The 25,583-nt window shown below is 42.1% G+C and overlaps 1 protein-coding gene across 1 annotated transcript in view; it reads left to right on the top strand.

Moving 5' to 3' along the window:
* LOC139649417 (cadherin-7-like) overlaps positions 1-25,139 on the top strand; it is a 42,866-nt gene extending 17,727 nt beyond the window's left edge. Inside the window, exons 2-9 of the mRNA XM_071525807.1 lie at positions 3,365-3,532; positions 5,501-5,688; positions 6,286-6,539; positions 7,779-7,915; positions 9,436-9,557; positions 15,586-15,703; positions 18,225-18,473; positions 24,625-25,139. Of these exons, the coding sequence (XP_071381908.1) occupies positions 3,365-3,532; positions 5,501-5,688; positions 6,286-6,539; positions 7,779-7,915; positions 9,436-9,557; positions 15,586-15,703; positions 18,225-18,473; positions 24,625-25,139 (1,751 nt within the window). The remainder of the gene's footprint in view (positions 1-3,364; positions 3,533-5,500; positions 5,689-6,285; positions 6,540-7,778; positions 7,916-9,435; positions 9,558-15,585; positions 15,704-18,224; positions 18,474-24,624) is intronic.
* Positions 25,140-25,583: the final 444 nt, after the last annotated feature.

Genomic DNA, 25,583 nt, shown 5'->3' with positions numbered 1-25,583 from the left:
CACTTTTATTTCCTCTTCCCAAGACAAATGTCAAGGATCTGGGCTTTAGCAGGGAGCGTGGCCCACCCGTCTGCCGCCAGTGGTGTGGAGACAGCTAGATAAATGCATGGCTACGATGCGTCTGGCTTGCACCGGAGGCAAGGAGTCACGGCGCGATGCGAGGCCGTGCAGCGATAGCGACAGAAGGATTTTAATCATCGCCTCTCCCCAGGAATGACACCAGCGCCGCGCGGGGTAACAGAGATAGAGAGCGAGGGGGCTGGCACCCAGCAGACAAACAACAGCCTCGCAACATAGCCGCGTGGATTAGCAGTGTCGCTCTGTGAGAAATATGTGTGCTTCTGGCCAGGCGAGAGGAGAAACACATCGCTGTTTTTTAGTGTGCTGGAATCAGGATTCATGGCATCATTAACCACAGCCAATATCTCTCAGGCTCCAACACACCAGGCTGATATTAAATAAGTATATCAATTGTGTGTGAAGCCTATCTATGGTTTAGTCAGAGTATTCATTTGTCTCACTGGTGGCTGCACAAACTTAACATCTTTCCTAGTAGGTTTATTTCACCTTTTAGGAGCCATCCGTTGCAGCTGTTTTTTGTAACGCAACCATTATCCAGCTTTCTCCTCAGCTTTACTTCTCCCGAACGCTTAAAGATGGTTCTTTCAAGTCTAGACTTGCTCTTTTTGTCCCTATGGTGATGTTGTATGGAGTAGAGAACAGGAAAGTTTATTCTGTTTGTGCCTAGCTAGTATTAAGGGACCTCTGTTGGATTGAAGGCTTGAAGTAATCTTTCTGATGCAACTCAGTAAACAGGGTTCACAGGTGTCGCAACAGCAGACACCGGAGCAGTGGTGATGCTCTTTAATTGGCTACAAGGTTACACTGTGGGAGAAGCAACAGAACACTGATGAATGGATGGATGGATGGAGGGAGGATACAGGAAGCAGATGAATGAATACTCACACAGCACAGAGATGGATGCTTAGATTCTCCACATGAAGGCATCAGGCTTTAAAAATAAAAAAAATAAAAAATAAAAAAATAGCTGACATGTTTTGACTTTGTCGTTGAAGCTTAACCAAAGGAGAGAGAAGGAGCAGTGCTTTTCCCCAACGGCATATGACAACTTCTCACTGTTCATTATTTGGTGCAGGAGTGAAATGGCATGTTTTGTAGAGCAAAAGCAAAAGACAAAAGATTATTGCTTTATTGACTACCATCATCCCACTGTAAGCCCACAGGCAGAGACTTTGGATGAAGAAGTGGACAGCTCAGTATAATTTGGCTAACTGAACCGTTTAGTTAGACCAGCCAATAACAGTTTTCAGCTAGAGGGACTTTAATGGCATTGAAAAAGAAAGGCAAAGAGTGAAAATTAAACACTTAATGGAATTGTTTATTTTCAAGTACAACAAAGGTTGACAGTCAAAAGACATCTTGGCATATTCCTTCATTTTCCTCTTGAAGTCTTTTGACCCACTTTTCTCAATCTGTTTGTCCCTCCGCCTTTGTTCGTGGATTGGGCTTAATTGCAAACTGTGTGCGTCTGTGTGTGTGTGTGTGTGTGTGTGTGTGTCCTTCTACTTCTATCCTTGTGAGAAACAGTTTGAGTTTTAGACCTTAGGTGTGAGACATTTTTGCGAAGTTAGGTCATTTTGGTTTAGGGTAAGAGTTAGGGTAAGAGTTAAGGTTAAGCATGTAGTGCATGTAGTGATGAGGGTTAAGTTTGTGTGTGTGTATGTAGCACACATACACACACACAACTGGTGATGTGGATTTTGCTTATGATTGACCAATCAATCAATCAATCAATCAATCAATCACTTTATTGTCCTTGATGGGAAATTTGTTGTGCAGCCAAGTATGAAAAACACAAATCACGTACACATCTATCCAGAAACCACACCAGCTTAGACTGCAAAGACCATAAAACAACAACAACAAAAATAAAACTACTAATAGTCACTATCTCTGTGAATTTGGAAAGTCAGACAGACAGACAAAAGGCAGACATGCACTTAAATAAAAAAAAACAAAAAAAAAACGTAATGAAAAATGGTTGGCATACGTGTGTGTACTGTATTTTTTCTTTCTGAACATTCTTGGTAATTCTGTGTCTAAAGACAACACAGTCCTTGTCAAGGGCAAAGCTTTCAGAGAATCCTGTAGTTCATGTAATTTTTTTTTTTTTTGTACATTTTTTTTTTCTTTCTCTAGAGATTGGACCTCAATTACATGTCAAATTCCTGTGTAATTTAAAGGATTATTAGAAATTCTTCAGGTGCCAACTATAACCAAGAGCCCCCCTTTTGATCTGCTTCATCAGGCTGTGAATGCGATAAAGCAACTAAAAGCGATTCATTTATTAGAGAACTGTGTGCTGTGGCTTTGTGAGGTCCTTAATGAGTAATCTTCCATGTTCTGTAGGAATCTTTAATAAGTGCTTTTTAATGAATGAAACACATTGTGTGGTAAGTCATTAACTTTGAAAGCAACAGTGATTGCCTTCGAAGGATTAGGACGATTTTCTTTGCATTTAAATGTGTTGTGTTAATTTTTGTGGAATTATCATCTTTTGTAGTCAAGAGATAAAGTTGTGATTACAAAAATGTCATTAATGGAGAGATTCCACTAAAAGCTATTTTGTGACTGTGTGCAGTGACTCGACTTCACAGCAGCTATTACATACAGCAGCCCAGGTGTAAACTGACTACTAAAGACATATGACAATCACCAGTCTGACAGTCAGTGTTGTCACCCTTCTGATACAGATCTATTATGACAGGGGGACAGACAGGTAATGCCTTCCCTGACAGCTAACATGTCGCTTTATATGCGCTCAGCTTTCTGACAGTGTCTTAGCATTAACCGCGTCATATGTCACACTATTTAAAACTATTTGTAGTGACAGCAGCAACGTTGGACAGGACACAGGATAATCTCTGAAGTCGTGGCTGTTATGCAAACGAGGTGCCGGCCCTTGTGGACACTCGTTGCACTAATCATATAGGTGATACAAACGATTTAACATTGAATTGCTGTTGCTATTTAAAAGACAAGAAAATAACGTATTTACATATTTATGAAACACGTTTTCCACTTGGCACCCTATCTCTCTCTCTCTCTCCCTCTCTCTCTCTCTCTCTCTCTCTATCTCTCTCAAATTCGAATTCAAAGTGGTTTATTGGCGTGAATGACAATGTTAGTGTTGCCAAAGCAATGAGATAAAACATCATGTTAATTTATTATTGTTGTTTCTATATTATTGTATTATTTTGTTATTGTTGTATTTATTAGCATTTTCTCTCTCTCTCTCTCTCTCTCTCTCTCTCTCTCTCTCTCTCTCCCTCTCTCTCTCCAGGCATCATCAGAACAGCTCTGCCCAACATGGACCGGGAGACGAGGGACCAGTATGTGCTGGTGATCCAGGCCAAAGACATGGTCGGTCAGATGGGCGGCCTGTCCGGCACCACCTCCGTCACCGTCACCCTCACCGATGTCAACGACAACCCGCCGTGCTTCACTCACAGTAAGCCTCCGCTCCTGCGTGTCCTTGCGGGATAGATTGAGCTTGCGCTGTATATTCCATATACAGCTACTCAGCAATCAGAGAAACACCCCAAGCCCTTCACTGCCTTTTCAGTAGTGCTTTGAGGGCTAAATGGGGCTTCATAGAGCCATTACCGTTGAAGAACCACTTCAACCCCGGACATACAAATGTAGCAATTGAGATCCTACTTTTATACTGTAGGCATTGCATGCAGGGGCAAAATACTGCTGAGCTGTTGTTGCACCCTTGAAAAATAATTGCAAGAATCTAATTCTCTGTTTTTTTCTTTGAGTACAGTTTAACAAGGTTTATTTTTCTTCATAATGTATCATAGCAGAAAGTTTAACAGGAAATAGCTAGAATGCCCAGGTTTTTTCATAAGATAGAAGAAAAATATACTCAGAAATAATCCTGATCGCTAAGCCACCTCTCACCAATTTACCAAGGTTATATTAGTCTCATTCCTAACCCTATTAGCATGATTCTCTTTTCTCTTTTCTTTTCTCTTAACTTTCTTGCATTTGTGTTTTCAGCATACATCTTGACAAATTAAAATACAGCCTTACATTCCTGCAAGGTGTGCACCTCCCTGCTTTACTGCTCATCAGAGCTGGGGGCTGCCATGGCGGTGGATACTAGGATCAATCAGGCTCCGTTTTTTGTTGTCAGCCTATTTCACGGGCTGCTAATGGGTTCCAGGCCCAGCTTTAGGATTCAAAGGAATGCAGTGCTTCTCATGATAATCTGAAGCTCCGGCAATCGGTTTACCGCTGATAGCCCGACCACCGCCTGGCCGTTGCACTCGGTGCTGGACTGCCATGAAGTCAGGTCAATTTGCTGGTCCCCGGGGGGAGAGAAAGGTTCACGTTTGCACAACAAGTCATCAATGCCGTTTTAACCCAGTGCTGTCATGCTGGGAAGAAAGAGACTTTGGAGGAGTTGTGGACTTTGCCCCTGCTGTCGCCCTCGCAGGGTCATGGGTCAGAATCGATAGACCATTACAGAGCATCACAGCTGATAGAGTCCAGAAGGTTTAGCTAGTCCTTGGAAGGGAGAAGGGAAAGCAGTCAAGGTTAGATGCATGAAGGGACAGGCTGGGGGACGGGGACAGAGGGAAAGAACTAGGTGCAGGGGCGAGAGGGGAGGAGGGAAGCAATTTTTTGGTCTTTTAAAGAGCTGCTATTCCACGGCAAATTAAAAAGCCATTACAAAGATTACACGGCGGCAAACAATGTCAGGCAGATTAGCATTTAGACGGCGGCTGAGGGAGACACTAGGGTGAGGAACACAGAAAGGTCTGGTAATGAGCTCTGCCATGGTGATTGGGGAGATTATGATTATGAATATGATTCCCTTCTTTATTCTTATAAGAGTGCTTTAAATCCGAAGGTTTCCGACAAAAGCTCAGGGAACACAATGGAGAGTTTCGGAGTAATAGAATCTTGGAGTGGACATTTCATCCCATGAAGCGTACCATGGGGATCTAAGCATGACTCCTGTTCTCTTTGGTCAAGGGGATAACCCATTACATTCAGAGAAGATTCGGGAAGCGACAGACATTTTAATCCCTCTACAAAGGCATCAGAGTTTGGAAATACATCTAAATGTTTGTTTTGCCAAATATATTCTTCTACCAGTAAAACATGGAGTACAGGAATGTGAAAAATGCCATTGTTCTTTGACGCTTTTATGTTTTCTTAATTGTATATTCCATGTGTCCATTGCGGACTCTACAGACTAAACTGCAGTATGCAGCACTATCTAAGCGCTTTATTCCATGCGTGTCGCTACTGCTATCTGTCTGTGTTATGCAACCCAAATTTATTGAGGAGCCACACAGCCAAATCAAAGCTGTAGGGTATAACAAAGCTGGGCTGCTTGAAGGTGAGTTGGTACGGAAATAAGCACATCCATTACCACCATGCGCTGCTGTCCTTCCTTTTCCAGAGAGCTATCAGTACACAGTGCTGGAGTCACTGCCTGTGCAATCTGTGGTGGCCAGGATCAAGGCGGCCGACGCTGACATAGGCTCCAACGCAGAGATGGACTACAGGATCATGGATGGTGACGGGCCTGGCATGTTCAACATTACAACAGACGAGGACACACAAGAGGGGATCATCATCCTTCTGAAGGTACAGCATTAAAAAAGAGGGGTTAATAGGTTCTGAATATACCAGAGATTTACCGGTAATAGACATAAAAAAAACATCTTTTATTTTGGATGGGCTGAGGGCAAATGCTTCACATTTCAGGCTTTATAGAGAACTTGAAATGGTCTCCTCGGGCTAGAGAGATGTGACAGTTCATTGCTGCAGCTCCTTTGTAGGACAGAGAGCCATTGTTGGCCACAAGCCATACTTGTCAGATGGGACAATTTGATCTTTTGTTTGTTTTGCACCAACCTCAGACAATTACAGCATAGAAGACAGTCACCAACAATGAAAGTGTCACATCAATGTTCTTCTGCAGTATATTATAGGTTACAGTGGGGAGTTCAATAAGCCAAACAAAATGACATGTTAGGCCAGCATGAATGATTCACACACATCTGTATAGCTTTGTTTCACCTTTTACTGTAAAGTTGGAATGGAAGGTCAGAGTCTTGACTACTGAACAGCACCGCACAACCCAAGTGACCTCGTTTGACAGGGTGTGTATCACAAGGAAAAGTGAAGAAGAATCGATTTTTCACGTATGTTTTGTATTCTTCCCGTCTGCCTTCGCTATAGCCTCTAGACTTCGAGACAAAGAGCAGCTTTTCTCTGAGAATCGAAGCCACCAACAGGAATATTGACTCCAACTTCTTGAGCGTGGGCCCATTTAGCGACACAGCGTCAGTCAAGGTGACGGTGGAAGATGTGAACGAGCCACCCGTCTTTTCCACACCTCTCAGCAAGATGGTGGTGTCTGAGGACGCCAAAGTGGGCACGTCTATCGGGAGAGTTTCCGCTCACGACCCGGACACCTCCAGCAGTGCCATCAGGTACTAATAATTTGACGTCTCTTTTTTTGTCTCAGTCACTTTTGCAAGTGACTAATCTCTCCTCAAATAAACCCTCCACTCTTAAGGTGCTTTCATTCAGCAAAGTGGAAAAAAAAACGAATTTGCAGGAGCTGCGTGTTGTTGTGGGAGAAATGTGAGATTCTCAAAGGACACAAATAAAGGCCCGAGACTCCTTAAAGAAGAGCTCTATGTTTATCAGCGGGTTAATACATTCATCTCACTCCACATTATCTACAAACACCCAGAATCTGTAGACTCTCGAAATGGCCAGTTCCCGTGTGGCTGTGACAAAGACGGTGCCAGATGGCGGGGGTGCTGAGGAGTGCAGCATTTGCAAAAGTGAAATGCCATCTTGAACAAGAGAAGGGCATTCCTGCAGGAGGGTCAAGGCTCAATAGTAGTGCCATGGCATTTCTGACTCAAAACAAGCGCTCAGATTGTCAATCTGTGTGGTGTCACTCCTGAGATCCCCACCCATTATGCATTAATTGAATGAATATTGTATGGTATTCATGCTTGGTCTGTTAGGATTGTTAGTAATCTTAATCAGAAAATCAAATTACTGCACCATTGTGGTTGTAAATTGCCTCTTTTTGCTGCTGTGACTGTTATCAGCGTCTGCAATATATTGCACTACATCTGTTGAAATTAAAATTATTGTGGAACTAATGCAACCACAAGAGTCAAATTACATTGCAATAATACCCTTTGGATGTAGGCTAATTGAAGTCATAATATTTCTCCAGAAATATGAGTTATATGCGTATTGAAAGGGCTTGATCTGTGTTCTGCGCTGAGAGAAAAGTGGACAGCCTTCTGTTGTATCAAAGTTTAATAGGGATTCTTTTCAATCACACTGAAAAGTTGAACAAGTGCACATTTCTATTGCATTTTGTAAGTTTAAAATAATTATTGTAACTGTGTTAATTATGTGCTTTTCAGACATCTAGTAAAAAATATTATATAAAAGGATAATGAACTGTATGGACACAACCCATTGATGGCTGATTAAAGCTCTGATGAATTGAAAATCTTCAGTGGGAGAGTCTGAGTGGACAAAATAACTATTACTATCTTTCTTCACAAGTGCTCTAACAAGAAATACTGAAATGTCAAATCAATACCAGTGTCCAAAACCTGCTTTTAAAAGGACGTTCTTTATGCCTGGCTGTGTGTGTGTGTGTGTGTGTGTGTGTGTGTGTGTGTGTGTGTGTCCAGGTACTCCATAGACAGAAACACAGACTTGGAGCGATTCTTTAACGTAGATGCTTTAAGTGGGGTCATCAGCACCGCCAAGCCTCTGGACAGAGAGGCCAACTCCGTGCACAACCTCACTATCTTCGCTATCGAGAGCCGTAAGTACACCACCGCACACGCTCCAACCTGCCGTTCGGGTTGGAATTATCCGGTTAGTGTCACTGTTAGGAGGAATTTGTATATGAAGCCTTGTGGTCCTTCCTGCGCTGTCACCCAGATGAATCACCAACACCACTCCCCCCTCTTCCCATCCCCCACCCCCCCCACCCCCCCCCCACCCCTGCGCTCTGCCTACAATACAGTGCGGAGTTGTTGGGGTCGTGGTAGGGCTGTCGGGGAATGTTAATTCACACGCGGGGCGGTCGCTCTGACCTCCAGCTCTCCCTCTGCTGTGGTGTGTGTGTGAGGGGACGAGGTGCTGACTAAGGGTAGGCGCTCTCACCCATGGGTGAACTATGTTGATGTGATGCAGAGGTGCCGCGTGCCTTTTTGTTAATCTCTTGACAGCTCCAAGGACATAAAGGCTTTTTTTTTTTTTTTTTTCTTTCTGTCATTCTACAGCCATACGCAAACACAATGGACGACAATCATCGGCGCATGCCGAGCACTGTAGATGGCTGCATCACATCAATATATGTTCAAAAAGACAACATGTCAGCTTGGCAGTTCCTCTGCTATCACATCTTCAGACAGAGTGCAGTGCGTAAAAGTGTATTCAGTTTTGTTTTTTTTTCAAAACCTTTTTATCGCTCTGCTTCAAAAGATGTGTTTTTATTTACATGTAGCAGCACACACACACACTATTCGGTTGATTTCAGAGTGTGAGTACTTGCTAGATATAGCAACAAAGAGAAGGCAGCATATAATAATAACTGTATGAAATGTCACAACAGTCTCTCATGCATGAGATACTGGCTCCTGACACATAGTGACACTCAGGCTCTGTTTTTAGCTGAAAACATCTTTGAGTCCAAAATCCACTGTCCTGTATGCCTTATGACAGTATTTATAGTAAATGGGTTCTTTGTGACTAAACAGGGTGCAGAGTCTCTCCGGTTGAGGGATGCTGTGCATTTGAGCTGCTGCAGTCACTCACATTTCCTCCGCTGTGCTCAGACCACGCCAATGACAACAAGTCTGTGGCCCGAGGCACCATGCGTCCTTTTTATCACCGTCAAATCAGCCGGCCCGAATGTCAGCGCGTCATCTCTCGTCAGCATGGCGGCGACGCCAGGCTAAATCATCATCTTGCACTCAGACGCAGCCATTTAACCATCAGTGTGTGTCAGGCAGACAGAGGCGCGAAGCCCACTGTGCAAGATGGCTTGTTCATACACGTAGCCTTTCCCCACAACAAGCCGCACCGAGTGTAATCACTTTGGCTGATCCCCACCAGAGTGGATAAGGATGCCAGCTGTTGGGAGAGCATTGCATATTTCATTACAGCAGCGCTTTTTGCTCCACCTTTGTGATTAATTAAAAACACATGAGAAAGATCAATATCCCATAAATTGGCTGAGCGCATAAACACAAAGTTAAAGCTGAATTAAAGTGTTTAAAAGAAAGTTTGCTGAATGCTATGACATGGACACAGACTCTCCCTCTCTTTGTCTTTCAGAAGACCCAACCCAAATTGGAAAGGGAATCACTCTCATCACGGTGCTGGACATAAATGATAATGCCCCGGTCTTTGCCATAGACTATGAAACCCTCCTCTGTGAAAACGCCATGCCAGGACAGGTAAGATCCAGAAACGGCTCTGCAGTCAGTCCAGCTTCCCTTCCTTTTTCTCTCTCCACACCTCTTGAAGTTTGCCTCACAAAGGCAGCCTGCTGTCTCTCAAAGCCATTAAAAGTCTTTCTTGTGCCTCAAAACAATTCCACTGTGGACCTATCCACTTCAGAGCTTGAGGTCATTCCAGGGAGATAGTCTCATTAGTATGAGACACATCCTTAAGATTTAATAGCAGGTATTGTAGGTGTTATCGTTCATTAGAGATGTTAGTCTCATTCCATACTGTCAATGCCAACTAAATTAATGGCAGTGCATGACTCTGCCTGTGGTCTTACTCCACAATAATATCACAGGCTAATATGATATTTCATGCTGGGATGGAGTGGTTGTCTGCCTCAGTCTGATTCTTCATTCTGAAGCGCTGTATAATTAGACGATCACCATGGAGGGCACTGGTGCAGAAAATGCATCACAGTATCATGCAAACAGAACAAGAGAGATTTCAGGGCTTGGAAATTTGGTTCAGGAAAGGCGTGTCAGACGCTGGAGCCATGCATTGCATTTTCCCTGTGTTTAGCATTTGGCCTCATTGTTGCTAAATGACTTGTGTGTCTGCAATGGCGATTTGTCTACTCTTGGCATTTGGAAAATACAATCAGAGGCGAAGGGTAAAGCAGGCGTGCAGAACTGAATAAGTACAATTGATCAGAATGATGCATTGTATTGGAAATGGCTATTAGGCCCTTTTAAATATGTTATTTGCATTCATACTTCTGAGTTGTTTGTCACTGTGCTCAAGGGAGGGTGTACAAGAATAGCAAACGATTTCATTTGCAAAAATGAGAGAATATATTTCATGTATGCAATTTTTTCCTTTGTGCATTAGGCTTGACCACAATGTGGCTCTTTTTTCAGTGAGTTTACAGGGTCTCGCAGGCACGACTGTCTTTGTTGCTGCATCGGGTTTTAGTGGCATTTTATATGTATGTCTCTTATTCCTTTTGTTCAGAGATAAAATCCCCCAAAAAATCAAAGTGAACTACATGCAGAGATTGTCTGAGTGCAAGCTACTCTGAATTTTTTAAAGATTTTGCAGTATTCATATATCCAACAAACACTGAACTTAAAGTATACAGTATTTTCTGGAGTAAACGTTATCTAATTCTGAGTTTCCATCGTTAGTGAAGGCATCACTACTGTATGAATGCTACAGAGCTGAATGTCTATTTTTAGTTCTGGATACAGCCGGTTATCCTCAGATGATTGTTGATGCCCAGTGATATTGAATTTAGAGCAATGCTAGCATCTCGCCTATCATCTATCAATATAACCTGACTGTGAAATCCAACAGATAATTTGTACATTTCTTCCCAGCAGTGCCTGATAAATTATGGCACAGAGACAATGGCAATACTGAAACAAAGTCATTCCCTACAATCAAACTAGCCCGCAGGGCATAGCAACAGCCGTGGCCCATGACAGCATCATCAGCAGGAAAAGGTACAGCAAATCTGTAATTACTCAGCTGAACCAGACAGATTGCTTACTCAATGCCAGTGATAGCTGAGCTGTTAGCTTCCCCTAGGTGTAGCTAGGAGCTACTCTGCTGTAAAGTGAGGAGCTGCTGAGGCCTCGGTCCTCTCAGCTGGTCGGCCCAACTGGCAGACACAACGGATTCAAATTCCATCCATAGTCTTTAAGGGGTGCAGTCATAAAATGAGTTGCTATCGCTAGGAGCTAGTGTTAACATGCTAATAGCCAAGCCGCACTCTGCATCTTAAAATGGTGTGTGTGTGTGTGTGCACGCGTGTGTGTAAATGTTTTCACTTCATCATTTTTATTCAACCGAAATGAAATGTTCTTTATAAAGAATTTCTGGATGAGGAAATTAGACACATTGCTTTTCCCCTTATGCGTAAAGAGCTGCATGCAGGCATTTAGCCAATTCAATCATGACTTTGTTTTTATTACATGGTGAAATTAGTTTGCTTTCACATGTTGTCATCTCCCTTACCTTATTGTTAGAGTGAATAACTACTAGAGACTTGGAGTACTTTCCAACTCATTTTATTTGTATGTTTCACTAATTCCAGTTTCTACTGAATTCAGTTTGAATATAGCCTCCTGTTAGGCATCACTGAAGACGACCACAGGGATTGCAGTTTCAGACTGAATAATGAAGTCAGGCAAAATGGAAATTTCATGATGAAATTTACACCCAAAAACACATACAGAGCAAAGGAAAGGAGAAAGGTTGACATTTGAATGCGAAAACACCATTTGAATTCCAACTAGCTGTCAGCTGTCTGTTAGCAGACAGACTCGGTGGACTCGTAACCTGTCAGATGTACACCCCACCGCCTCCCTGATTCCTAATTAAAATGTTCCTGTTATACATGTCCAGGAGTAGCAATCAACAACAAACCGGTTCTACTAACAGCATCCGCTCACCGGCAGCCTCTTCCCAGTGAGCTTTGTTAAAATCTTAGGCCGCCCACTGGCTGTCTCACCCATTGGCTTATTCGTTGCTGCGACAAAGATGAAATAATAACATTTGCCAGTTGGGGCCAGGGCTGACTCTGTGGCTCTGTAGCATAGATTAACAGGGAGCACAGGGTTGGAATAACCTGCCATTTTTCAGGCCTAATTAAGGCCGTCTCGTGGCACTGGCTCTCTCCAGAGACGCCACTTGTTACGGATCATCGGTGTGTCTGTCTTCTGCCATAATATTAATTGATATTATGATGGGGTGGAGGGAGCAGGGGCAGGGGGGGTCACATTCGACAATCACTTTAGTGTAACCATTACATACATGAGTGGACTTGGCATTCTGCTGCCCCCAATCTGCCACCCGGCCCCTCCCCTCCCTCACCCAGCATCCCCAGAGAGGCGCAGGATCACCGAGAGATTTGTGAATGTTTGGTAGCTCAAGAAAATTAGTGGCAGTTTGACTTCTTAAAAGGCAGAAGGATATACTTCCCCGATCAAAACTACTGCTACTGCTACCTCAGTTGGGAAAATGTTTATTAATGTTATAAACAACAAACAATGTTTTCACAACTCCAGCCTTCCTCCCAATTATCAGTTTATTAAAGGTGCTGCATCAAGGTGGGAGGTGAAAACTGATATGCCAAGGCACGGGGGGACACATGTGGCAGCGTAAGCGCTATAAAAAGACGACACACGGAACAAATTTAATCTCAAATCTCACCAGGAAATCACTTTAGCCTCAGCGGTTCAGGCTTGTCAGGATCATGCCAACAAGCATGCTCAGCACAAGAAGAGTCTCAGCAACCGTTTTAGATAATCAATACAGACTGAGAGAGCTGACATATAGAAATGAAAAGAGATTGAAAGATGACATTTGTTGGATGGTACATATTGATTGGCATCAAAATTAATGCGTGTTGTGTGTGTGTGTGTGTGTGTGTGTGTGTGTGTGTGTGTGTTTGTGAAGACAGGGGGGGATGTGACTGCGGGGGCGATGTTGATCTGCGGGTGTACTGTACGTAGGTGCTGGTGTCACACATGTGGGTGATGTTTTGGGTGTTGATGTCATAGGAAGCAGCGGTAGAGGAGGTGAGGGGTGTGAAAACCACGGCCGTACCGCTTCCCTCATCAACACAACCCCTGGTGACAGCTATGTGTGCTTCACTGCTGCTCCAAAGCCACAAATAGAGACACCTTCGTCCTTTTATATCCTTTTGATCTCACTTGTAGGCGTGTGTAAACTCAAAAGAAAAAACTTTAATTCTGTGATTCATAGGAGTCCTCAGTCTTACTTGCGACAGCCGCCGCTCTGCTGCTGCTGTTAATGTCTTTCGGTGAGAATTTATGTCTACATCCATGCCTCTCTCCTCCTGTCTCCTACTCAACCCATTAGAGAATTTCCCCACCGAAGATTCTCTGGAACGCCTTGCATCACAGCCACACTAATGAAAGGCATTATACATTACAAAGTGTTTGATTTAAGGATGATTTACAGTCCTTTCCCCAGCAGTGACGAATGGAAACCTTCCTAGAGATAAGCTTAGAATCCATCTGCAATATTCAAAGGACATCAAAGGGTTCAAATTGTGTATAGGAATCATCGTCGGTGTAGGATCCACAAGGAAACATCTCTATCAAATGTGAAATTTCCATCACAGCAGGAAAGGCATGTGAGTTATTATGATTGGGGAATAAATGGCAGCTTTCATGATATGATATGCTGCAGAGCATGCATACATGTTTAGGTGCTCAGTTGTTGCTCTGCTACTGATCTGAAGCTGTCGGAAACATCAGTTCTGTCTGCATAAATGACAGATACCCAAATGTTCTTGAGCTAAGACAGATAACCTTTGCATTGGATGATTTCTGCTCCCCACGTAAAATCCACTTCTGTTGGAATACTAAACAGGAAGGAAATAAAAGCACATACTTTATGATTAGTTTTGCTGATGAAACAGCAACTATTTTAATTTTGTAAAGAAACAACATAAAATATTCATGAATTTTTCACTCTGTCTGCCAGTTTTAATAATTGGCAAGACGTCGTTTACCACCTACACCGACTCCTAATACCTGACAGCTTGTAACCAGCAGCATTTAATCACAGTTGACAACTGATAATCCATGTCTCAACACTGATGGATCATTGGCTTTTTTTTTTTTTCACTTTGTTTTTGTCTTGATGTTAGATGCAGAGCTGGTTGGGGCTGGGAAATGTGATAATTTAGTGTGAATTGCTTTTAAGAATCTGTTGGATCCGGTCCATGGGTGTGAGTTGTCACAGGGTTGAGTTTTTAGATTGCCTACAAAGGATTCAGACGGCTTGATCTAAATTTATAAGGACATCGCTGCAGTAACACCCACTTTGATGGCCGTCGTCGTGGCTATCATTTGTCGCCCATATGGCATGTTTGTGTGTGATATGCCTCTCCTGTACAGTGTGTCCTGAGTGAAACGTTTTTTCTTTTCTCTCGCTGCAGCTAAGTGCTGCTGCACGGTGGATCCTGGAATTAACGCTCTCTGAAAAGAGATAACTTGATTTTCAGATACCACATTTTTTCGCATAAATATTAACTGGGTTTCTATGCTGGTGGGTGTAAATAAATTGGTTTATTTGGTAATGTGATTCCCTGTATTTTCTTACAGTTGTCAACATTGCTATACAATAAAGGGAATAGGGATCTGCTCTGTAGTCTTAGGTTCAGAGGCAAAATAAAGTGGGCTAAACAAATAGCATTCACTTGTTTAACTCACAAATATGAATGCTTGTCTTGCATTGCCTCAAGCAAGCTATGAGCAGTTCTTATCATGAGTCATTTTCATACTTTGAATAATGAGGTAGGAATGCTTGACTGCATAGCCTATGCATTGATTTTGAATAGCATCGTCTTAACAACATATTCAGCGGGCTGACCTGACTCTGCATTGATTTGTTTAAGACATAGTGGTCAGATTGAGCTGTAGATATTGGAGTAAGAAGAATGTGTCTAGGTATTAATACAATATTGAATGTTATAGCTAAATGTGTCCTGGCCTAGGCACTGGGACTGAGAGAATATGACAACAGGACAATGATTTGCTTCAGAGAAAGCACTTCCCTCGGCCTTTTTAAGTGCTGTATGTGAAACCAAATCTCATCCCTAAAAGGCTGCCAAGCTCTTGCCAAATAAGCACTTACTTCAAGTGATAAGTGATGTAAAACCATAGCCAACATTATAAAACAAATCTTTTCTATAAATCACAATCAAGTTGATTTCCTCCATTTTACTCACACTGCTGCTCGGCCTATTAAGGGAGATTTATGCTAGCATGTAAATAAATCCACGCCACAGTGAAAGTGATGCATTCATATAATGTTTGATGGCAAGGTATTCTTCATATGGATTCACTAAGAGACAAAAACAGCCTGTTCTTATTTTATGCACGCATTAAACAATTTACAGCTTAAATTAACACTCAATCAGCCAATGAGGTGGGATGAAAAACAACAAGGCGATGCAAGGCAACCAATCTTGAGTGTGTTTTTGTGTCCCGCTGCCCTCAGGTGATCCAGACCATCAGTGCAGTGGATAAGGACGAACCTCCGAGCGGTCATCGCTTCTATTTCGCCCTGGCTGCACCTGTCGCTGGCAACCTCAACTTCACTCTGCGAGATAACAAGGGTAACACTCTTCTTCTTCTGTGAACACCTCTGAATCCCAGTAATAAAAATATGAGCTGAGAATATGAGTTTCCACTTACCTGGCCACACTGTGGTGTATGCCTGCTCTGCAAAGATTATCTGTGGCTGTGACTGGGGCTGAAAGATATTGACAAAAATTGTGATTATTTGACACAATATTGCAATTGCGATTTAAACAGCGATTCACATCATCATGTTTTTCTTGTCATAATTTTTGTAGAACTTCAAAAATTAATTAAGTAAAGTGATTCTGTAAAAAAAAAAATAGAAGTGAATGTGAAGGATTTACTGAGTTTGAGTATGATGAAAGCTCTAAAACACCTTGTTTGGTAATCCATTTTGGAAATTTCAGAAATTCATATTGCAATTTAGATTTTTTTTTAATTGTTCAGCTCTAGTTGTGACAATGCTGTGAGTTGAGATTTTAGTTAGTATAGCTGTTGAAAGTTGTGGTAAAGCTTTCCAATACAAATTCATTCCTCCATTGACTTCATTTATTTATTTTCCATTCAGTAGAAGTATTGTTTTCAGTCAAATTCACACACACCATCAAATTCACACACACCATCAGTCAGTCATCAATTTACCTGACTATAATCCTTAATGCCTATAGCCTTGTGAATGCTCTATGTGTCAGATCAAGCCTGTTGCATGTAGTTGCGCCATAAAAATGTGGCATTCCCTTGAAAACCATGTTGGCCTTTGTAATCTCTAAAAGGTGCTGGTTTGAGTTTGTTATGGTCTGTTCGCTGCTTACTTTCTTCTGATTTGAGCCCAGCAGCAATGTAATTGACACTCTGGCCATAGCTCACTCCGGCTCTCCCTATCTGCCGTGTATCTGGACGCAATCTACTTGGCAATCTGACTCAGAAAAACAGAGAAAGTGATGTGATGCCCCCCAGGTAGCCCGGCCATGCCAAATTAAACCATAAATCTGCGATGAAAATGTAGTATGTTCCCTATTTTATAATTGTTCATTAATACTGAATGCAAAACAAACTTTGGCTTTTCTCTGTGTTCCTGAAAACACAAACATTCCCTTTCTGCCGTAATGATTGGCACACTCAAGGCAGTGGGTGGATGAACGCAACTAGCTTCCCCTATAGAAAAAAACATGTGATGCCTATGCACGCAGCTTTAAAGACGCATGAGACTTGTGCCTGACTCTGTCATCTGTTGCTCTGCTGCTTTGAAAACCTTGTCCAGTGTTTATATGCTCTCTAAAGTAATGATCTGCGATGAGGCATGTTCTGTTTGCACATTAATTTGCACACGTCACATTTCAGCAGCATTGGTCATCAGGATGTGCCACAGTAACGAGTGTTATGTGGTGAACAGGGTGTCTAATGTCACTTTTTACCAGATTAAGAGCAACTTGGCTGGAAAACTGTTTAGTTGCAGTTTGTTTTCACATGATATTCATAATGTTTACTGCCTTAATAGTTGTCTGAGAACTCTGTGAAACGCTTGTTCTCTGATAGTAACCGGATTTCAGATAACAGCAGAATTTAGTTGATCAAACTCCCGCATCCTGGATTGTTTTCTGCACTTTACATTCTTCACTTGACGTGTCTTAATGTGTATATTTAATGTGTCTAGTTTAATACGTCTTCTATATTTTATCTGCTGTGAGTTTGTGTTTGTGTTTTCTGCCTTGCTGCGCTCAATACCTTGAACCGTTAAAGCAAAATAATAAGACACAACCACATGTTTCACATTTTGGACAAAAGCACACTTATTCAGCATTTAAAAATTTTTGTTGATTTAAGCAGATGTTTACCCTCTATGAAACAGCTGCCACCACGACTACTGTGTATTTTTCTTTATCGCCGAGAAATGTTCCTGAAATTGCTAATGTGGCGATCACAAGAGAACCCAACCATACATTAATGTTTCACCTGATTCTCAGAACAAAGAACAATCTGGCTATCCCTTGAAAAAAAACAAAGGCTAAAGCTACATTTCAATTGAGACTGCTCAGTTTGAAAGTACAATTCAACCCATTGATCTACTTGTCATAAAATGGCTTTTTAGCTGGTGTAATAGCACATTGTTCGACTCTGACTGCCTCTCCCTCTGTCTGTCTCTCCCTCTCTCTCTCTCTCTCTCTCTCTCTCTCTCTCTCTCTCTCTCTCCTATGCTCATATTTCATATAAGATTTTACCATCAAACTAAAGCTGTTATTAGCCAACAGGTGGTCAAGACCAGGGAGCGATACCACAGTGTGTGATATAATGAATTGTGTTAATGACACCATCTGTTGACGCTCCTGCTTTTCATACTGTAAATTCGCTTTCAACTGCACAACCAAAGCACAGCAATCATTACAGAATAGATATAAATCAACCTGCAGTTCATATAAATGTAGTTTATTGTTCATTTGAAGGCAATCAACTTGGAGTGTGAACGAAATCTAAGGATTTGTTTTTGTCTCGTGCAGAACTTTGCCGCCTCGCTCTTCCGCGTCCCTGACCTATCTACGCTTAAACTATATTTTCCAGACAACACGGCGTCCATATTGACGAAGCGAGGCGGTTTCCGGAGACGGGAGCAGCCCATGTACCGGCTGCCTGTGTTGATCGTGGACAGTGGAAGCCCCGCCCTCAGCAGCACGAACACGCTGTCGGTGCGTGTGTGTGACTGCGACTCCGACGGCGTGGCCCTGTCCTGCGGAGCGGTGGCCTACACAGCCACCGGCCTGAGCACCGGCGCCCTGCTGGCCATCCTGGGCTGCATCCTCACACTTCTGGGTAAGATCTGCCATGACCTCAGTGTCAGGCAACATCAGCGCTTATAGCAGTGATGTGGTGCAAGTTGAGGAGGTTGGTACAAGAGTTAGACTTGATTTTGGTCTTTTATTGAACACTGGATATCAGTCGATGTCATCCAGCTCCGATATGATGGATATGAAGCAGTTTGTTTGATTACATAATTGTATAAATGATCATTGATTACATTGGTTCTCTATGGGCAGCCCTTAACCTGACCTGATTCAAATGTGACATTTTGATTGGATTTTGCATGAATGCTTTATTATTATTATACACTGAATACTTGGAATTTTTTGGAAAGGCATTGGCCTTTAAAAACCCATATCAGTTGAACCCTAGCACATTGATTGGGGGGTAAACTGTGGATCCACCATCCGATGTATTTCAATGGCAACTGGGCTAAGAAGCTGTTTCTGCAGTTCAGATTTGAGTCCATGTCATGTGGATGTAATACCAAGAACTGCATGCTTCAGTATTCAGAACTTCTTCAGACGTATCTTTGTTGTTATGCATTCCTCAGGCAGCTGAATGTGTGAATGGAGATTCACTAAAAGAGAAGTGTATCCTAAGGTTTTCTTGATTCAGGTGTTGTACAGGTCAAGTCTAAGGAGAAATATCTTTCTGCTCATATCTCTTCTTTGGCGAATACATTCATGTGACCCAGGTCGCCCAGCTATGAATTGCAACCTAAATGTGTAGAAGTGAAATCCTACTGAAATCCTGCTGTCAGAGGTGCAGAAAACCCTAAGTATTTCTACTCAAATACTGTAATTAAGTACAGCTGGTAGGTATTTTTAGTTTCATTTTTAAGCGTTGATTCTACTAAACTTGAAAGCAAGATCCTACTATTTTATACTTGCTACTTTGAGGAAAACATTTAGAGTACAAAATGTGATCAGAAAACGCAGAATTGAATTAGACAACTTTAAGAGAAACCAATTAGAGCAAGCAAAACACTGACCACAGACGACTGACTCTCTTGGCTTAAAGCCCCAATCTGTAATTGCAGCATGGTGCTCCTTGTTGAAACAGTCAGGCAGCTACCTGCTTTGTTTATTAACTGACTCATGCGATTTTTTTTCCACTCTCAAACTGACTGACTGAGATGATAAAATATTTGATTATATTTGTCCCACTCTTTAGGTATGTATGTGAACGTATCAAAAATGTATTTGCCCAAAAATCATTTCTGAAGCACAGGGAAGTGAGGTCATTACTGTATCTTCATGTATTTTTGATATTTAGAATGTTATTGTTGAATGTTAATATGAATATTTGCATTTTAACATGGGGTTAACAGGGTTTTTCTGTTTTTACTTTTACTTTATGCAAACAATTTAATATTTATGTTGAAGTCTCTGTCAACTTTTTTAAAACAGCATCTTTTGAATTTCGGTGACACTCCTGCCCCTCCTGCATTTGGAAACACTAGACTAAAAAAAAAACACAGTGTCTTAATGTGGATTACCATTGAGAGAAAACAATGCCTGCAGGCAGTGTGAGGCGGTGATGAGATTTTAGATTTAGATCATTTTCCCTTCTAAGCGGCATAAGATGATGGCTTCCCCCCAGATACTGTTCAACAAATTTATCCAGTTGATTAATTATATTATTTTGTGGAGGTCATAGAAAGCAAAAAGTATGAGCTACTATATTTCAAGGACACAGGCTTTAAATGCATTTGCTCTTTGTTTCTATCTCCTTGTATTATATTGTGTGTTAAGCTGTTAGTAAAGATACTTGTAAATGAGAATTCATTAACATACCCTAAAGATGATGCAGCACTCAACCATCACCAACAGTCTGCATTATTGCTCATAAAACCCACAGACAAAGCATTACCCCATCAGGGCAGAGTAATAGTTTCATGCTTTGGTGATCTTCATTGAAAGCTGAGAAGGATCTAAATAGTATATACAATAACCGAAATGAGTTTTTTGATGGGGTCAAACTTTGCTTTTTATTCCAGTCCCCTTGAAGTTTGCCTTCCTTTTATTGCGACACAGAATACTTTTGGTGATAAATGAAAACTTCAAAAGAGCAACAGGGGGAAAAATGCGGCCGCACAACCTTGAACCTGGCATCGCAAATGAAAGCTGGCTCTATTCTGCACGGCATGGCCTCAGGCCACAGGCTTAGAACTAATGGCCTCCAGTTTAATATACCTCCAAGCCGCCTTGTGTGCGTGTGTGTGTGTGTTAGTGTGCGTGTCCCTAGCTATCCCCATCAGTCTGTTTTGCTCAATTGGACCAGCCTCTCCCCTTCCTTCCTGTTCTGTCTCCTTTTGTTCTGTCTCCCAGAGCTTTTTCTCGGTGCATATCCTCTCCCTCCCCAGCAGCCCCTCCCTCTACCCTCGCATTAACAGCCTATGCACAACCGTTCGGCCCAATCCTTTATTCTGATCTTCCTTGATGGTCTTCCATCAAGACCTCTTTCAATCTGTAGGTAGCAATTGAGGCTGTGATTGCGCGTGATTGTATTGTTTTGGATGAAAGAAGAACCCGAATAAGACGTGTGGTGTGTCTCGCCGCTGTCAGTCTCAGGACTCCTCTAGACTGAAATCTGCTTTCTCTCTCTATTCTCCATCCCCTCTCTCTCTCTCTCTCTCTCTCTCATCAGGTGAGAGGAACAGACACTTCCTTCGGCACCACTGATTCTAGTTATCTGTCGTCATCACTGAGTCTAATAACTCCAATGCATATTTTTGAGCGGAGAGCTCTTCAGAGTGCTACTCCTCCTCCAAGTCTCATTATTCATCAGTTGTGCCCAAGAAATTCCCTTGTATTATATTCACTTTTCCACCACTTTTCCACCTGCCTGCTGTCCCAACTGCCAGCTTTTTATCCACGCAGTGTGTTTGTAGCCAAGGCAGTGTATGCACATTATCTAAGCTAAGTGGTCATTAATCATAGGTTGATATTTTTAGATTTAATTGAACTCCTTTATTCTTTGCAGTAAAATGCCTGGGATGGATTTATTTATTTATTTATTTTTTGGTAAGTGTTATTTAAAACATTTTTAATGATACAGTCACTTTTGGATGATGCAGCCAAACTACTGAGTCAAATCATTATCTTGTTAAGATCCAGTGCCTTTTATTTCCTAGTACAGGTCAGGTATGGCTCATTCCTCCAGAGGGCCAATTAGGACATTACGTAGCACTGCAAAGCTCCAGACAGTTATTTCTCTGACTACTGCCTCTCAGACTCATTCTATATATCTTGTTCATTCATCTTTATTTATATTTTTCTGTCTGTGTTCCTCTGTCTGTGTTAGTGTGTTTTAACATCTGCTGTATACATTTGTTTAGCTGTATTCAGACAGCAGGAAAACCCAATTTGTTTTTCAAATAGACTGATTGTCCACATTGTAATTTCTAAGTGACCAGATTGTATTTGTGTGTTTAGACAGTATAATCATTTGCTTCCATTACAACATTGGTTGTCACGCTATTTAAAAAAAAAATATATATATATATAAGCTTCATTTAACTGAGCAAGTCAATTAAGAACAAATTCATATTAATAATGACTGGCAAGAGGCAAAAGGCCCCTTGATGGGGAATTGGGGGAAAGGCAGAAAAAACAAAGACAACATCTTGTCCCCTACGAATGATGCAGATCCCCTCTGGGCCAATCAGTAACAAGTAAACAAATGTTGCAGCATCCCCAGTCAGTGCAGTTTAAAAAATGCCAGAATGGAGCAATGAGACGCATTTTTCCCTTACGTTTTGTGAAAATCTGATCAGCGGCTTCTGAGATATTGTACAGACAATTAAACAAACGTTGTAGCGCCCCCCCTCTTCGGCCACTTAGTGTAATTTTAAAAATGCTGGAACAGAGTAATGATAAGCATTATTCCCTGAAGTTTCGTCAAAATACAATCAGTGGCATCTGATATTGTGCGTGACGGACAGATGGACCGGGGCCGAGCCATAGTCCCTCCCCCGATTTCATTGTGGGTGACAAAATGGCTAGCAGTTTGCAGAAGGATGCAGAGAACATAATGAAAGTTAGTGTATAGTTATTTTAGCTAGTAACATGTAGGTTTTGCAATGTCAGCGATGGAGGAGAGTGGTATCTGTCATGTTGTTGAGGAACGGTGAAACCTCTTCATTTGTCCAGGTGTTGGTACTATTTTCTTGCTGGCTCTCCACCATGTTTGTTCTCTGCTCTTCTTGTCGCAACGCGTGGCGTCAAATACATGTCACATGTTGAGTGACGAAAACACAAAATACACTTGAAATCCGATCTGAGTGGTCAGACTGAGTTGCTTTTTCAGAGATGCAAATTTAATTGCATTTCAAACCAGTTACAAATGTGGTCTAAATCTGATCTGAAAATATCAAATTCCGTGTGTTTTGTGCTGTTCAGACTTCAGAAAAAATATCTGACTCGTAATGGATATGCAAAAAAATCAGATTTGAACATAGCATTTGCCTCTGTACATCTGTTTTATTGTATTTGTGTATTATATGTACATGTATACGTATATGTATTCCCTGTCTACCCCCATAATTTTCAAAGCCTTGGAGAGTCGCACGTAGTATCAGTCACACTATCTGTTTTCCAGCTCTCTTATTAGTGGCACTGCAATACAGAGACACTGGAGGTGTTGTGCGTAACAAAATGAGTGAATAATTAGTCCCAGGTTCAACAGAACCACACAAGGCTACGGAAACTGAGAAAAATAACTGTAATGAGAAAGTTCATTACAATGATGCATGCTGGTAAGGAAAGGGCAGCGCAGAAAACTCACCTTGTTCACCATTGATTACGCTTGATGGATCATTTAAACAATTAAATTATAGCAAAAGCCAGGATAACGCTGATCTCCTTGATCTCCTTCTATCCTGTTTTCCATTTACTGTACATCAACAGTGTAAATGTGTTATGAGCAGCAGGAGCGCTACTGTATCATGGTGTATAGCATGGTGTAATTATAATGTATTTGCTAAACTGTCCGGTTCAGAGATCATTTCTTACAAGCCACTTGGTACCTGATACAGATGGACTTTTGTATGCTTGACCATCCACCTGCACACCCTAGTAGGACCTGATTAGATGTTGGCCAGCTTCCAGTGTGTGACGCATCGTGCCTGCCTTCTAGGCATTAAACCCTAAAGAGCTTTGCTGGAAAGCGCTGAGAATATTCTATTTCAATGTGCCACTTTGTAATTCACTTTGGAGAAGCCCTACGGAATCGAACAGAATTTGAAATGACTTGAGCTTCTATAATCAGAGGAAACAATCTTCCATGGAAATATTCGGCATTCTGTCTCAAAGCACACAAAATTGTCGTGAATATTAGTAGTGGCTGTTAGACTAGAGGGACCAGTCCAATATTTTACAGAGAAACTGTTGACTTGTAATACTCCCAGTATTGCTGCAGTAGAGTAGCACCAGTCACCTAATATCCAACAGAGGGTTACCCATTCATAAGGGTTTCCTGCAGCCTTTCATGTGACACTGCCTCCCTTCCACCTCCTCCATTTGCTCCCTTATTAGGGGGTGTGAAGTGGTGTTTGGCTTTGGTTCCTGGGCCTCTTTCTCTCTAGCCCGCAGTAGCTAGACGCCGCGAAGGAAAAGAAATATGGGCCCACGGAACGATATTTCACTGGCACCAGCGTGACATTGATGGATAGAGGATCATTAGACATTTGCCAGTTTGCTTGGGCGTAGAGTTATTTTCAGCAATAATGTATGGGAGAGGGAACAGGGTTGGAGGAGGGGTTCTGGTAAGATCTCAGAGGGCCACAGATTCCAGTTTGGTGGAGTTTTCTATAAGACTTGAAGCAATATGCAAAATGGAGGTGGTGGAAACCATGGAGGGCATTATATTACATTCTAGGTTTACATCTGTGATGTAAATCAAAGCAAACAATGTAGTCCGCACACTGTGTAATGCTCCCACAGTGTATTTATTAACACTGCTGTTACATTGCGAGCAGATTGTTTGCTTTGATTTATGGATGGTTTCACATTGTGGTCAACTTTGGGTTATATATTATATTTTTATCCAAAAGCACTGTGCCTTTTAAATCCCTGTGATCTTTCAGGATCTGGATTGCAATGCAAAGAAAGTAATTCCAGTCAAAACTGACCCGGACATCTCTCCCCTTTCTCTGCAGTGATGGTTCTGCTAATTGTGACAATGCGTCGGAGGAAGAAGGAGCCTCTGATCCTGGAGGAGGAGAGGGACATCAGAGAGAACATCGTCCGCTACGACGACGAGGGCGGGGGAGAGGAGGACACGGAGGCCTTCGACATGGTCACCCTGCGCAATCTCAACGTCATCAGAGACCCCAAGGTCCGGCGAGACGTCACCCCAGATACGCCCACCTTCTTTCATTACCCGTCAGCCTCTCGCCCAGCCTACAAATCCCTGCCGGACAACGTGGTGTTCCGAGAGTTTATTTGGGACCGACTAAAAGACGCTGACGTGGATCCATCAGCTCCCCCATATGACTCTCTGCAGACATACGCTTTTGAAGGCAGCGGCTCAGTAGCAGAGTCACTAAGCTCACTGGAGTCGCTAAGTACAGACTCAGAGCAGAACTATGACTATCTCAGCAATTGGGGACCACGCTTCAAAAAGCTGGCCGACCTGTACGGCAACAGCGACGGCACCAGTGTCTTCTCATAGCCCATAAATGTCTCTCTTAACATTTCTTGGACTTAAAACTAAAAATTAACAAGAGTAATTTATTGTTAACAGAGAAAAATGAATTTGTCTGCCGTAGTGCAGTGGGGGAAAGATTCAATGACAACAAAAGTGAGATTGGAAAAAAAAACACTTTGACTTCAAAGGTTTTGGTTTGTTTACCTCCCTTGTATGGATTTTCAAAAGCGTGACATGGTGAGTTTTGACACAGACTTCAAAAGTGGCTTGACTAAGGAGGAAGCCTTGTGCGCAAAAGACATTAAAGGTTTCAGATTTGGGCTCAGGTCCAGCCATTGACTGCAGATTGCATACATGTTGGAGTATTTTTATGGGGAGGCACCTGTCCTTTCATTCCAGCGATGGGCACAAGCCCAGCACTCTTGCTTTGATGCATTCCTTTGCTATCTTTGTGCTAAAAAAAACATA

This window comes from Centroberyx affinis, unplaced genomic scaffold (genome assembly GCF_046629955.1).
Source record: "Centroberyx affinis isolate AG114_WGS23_722 - 3 ecotype Tasmania unplaced genomic scaffold, CSIRO-AGI_Caff_v1 ptg001340l_1, whole genome shotgun sequence".
NCBI lineage: Eukaryota > Metazoa > Chordata > Actinopteri > Beryciformes > Berycidae > Centroberyx > Centroberyx affinis.
The sequence above is the reverse complement of the archived record's forward strand: the minus strand, read 5'-3'. Positions and strand labels throughout refer to the sequence as shown.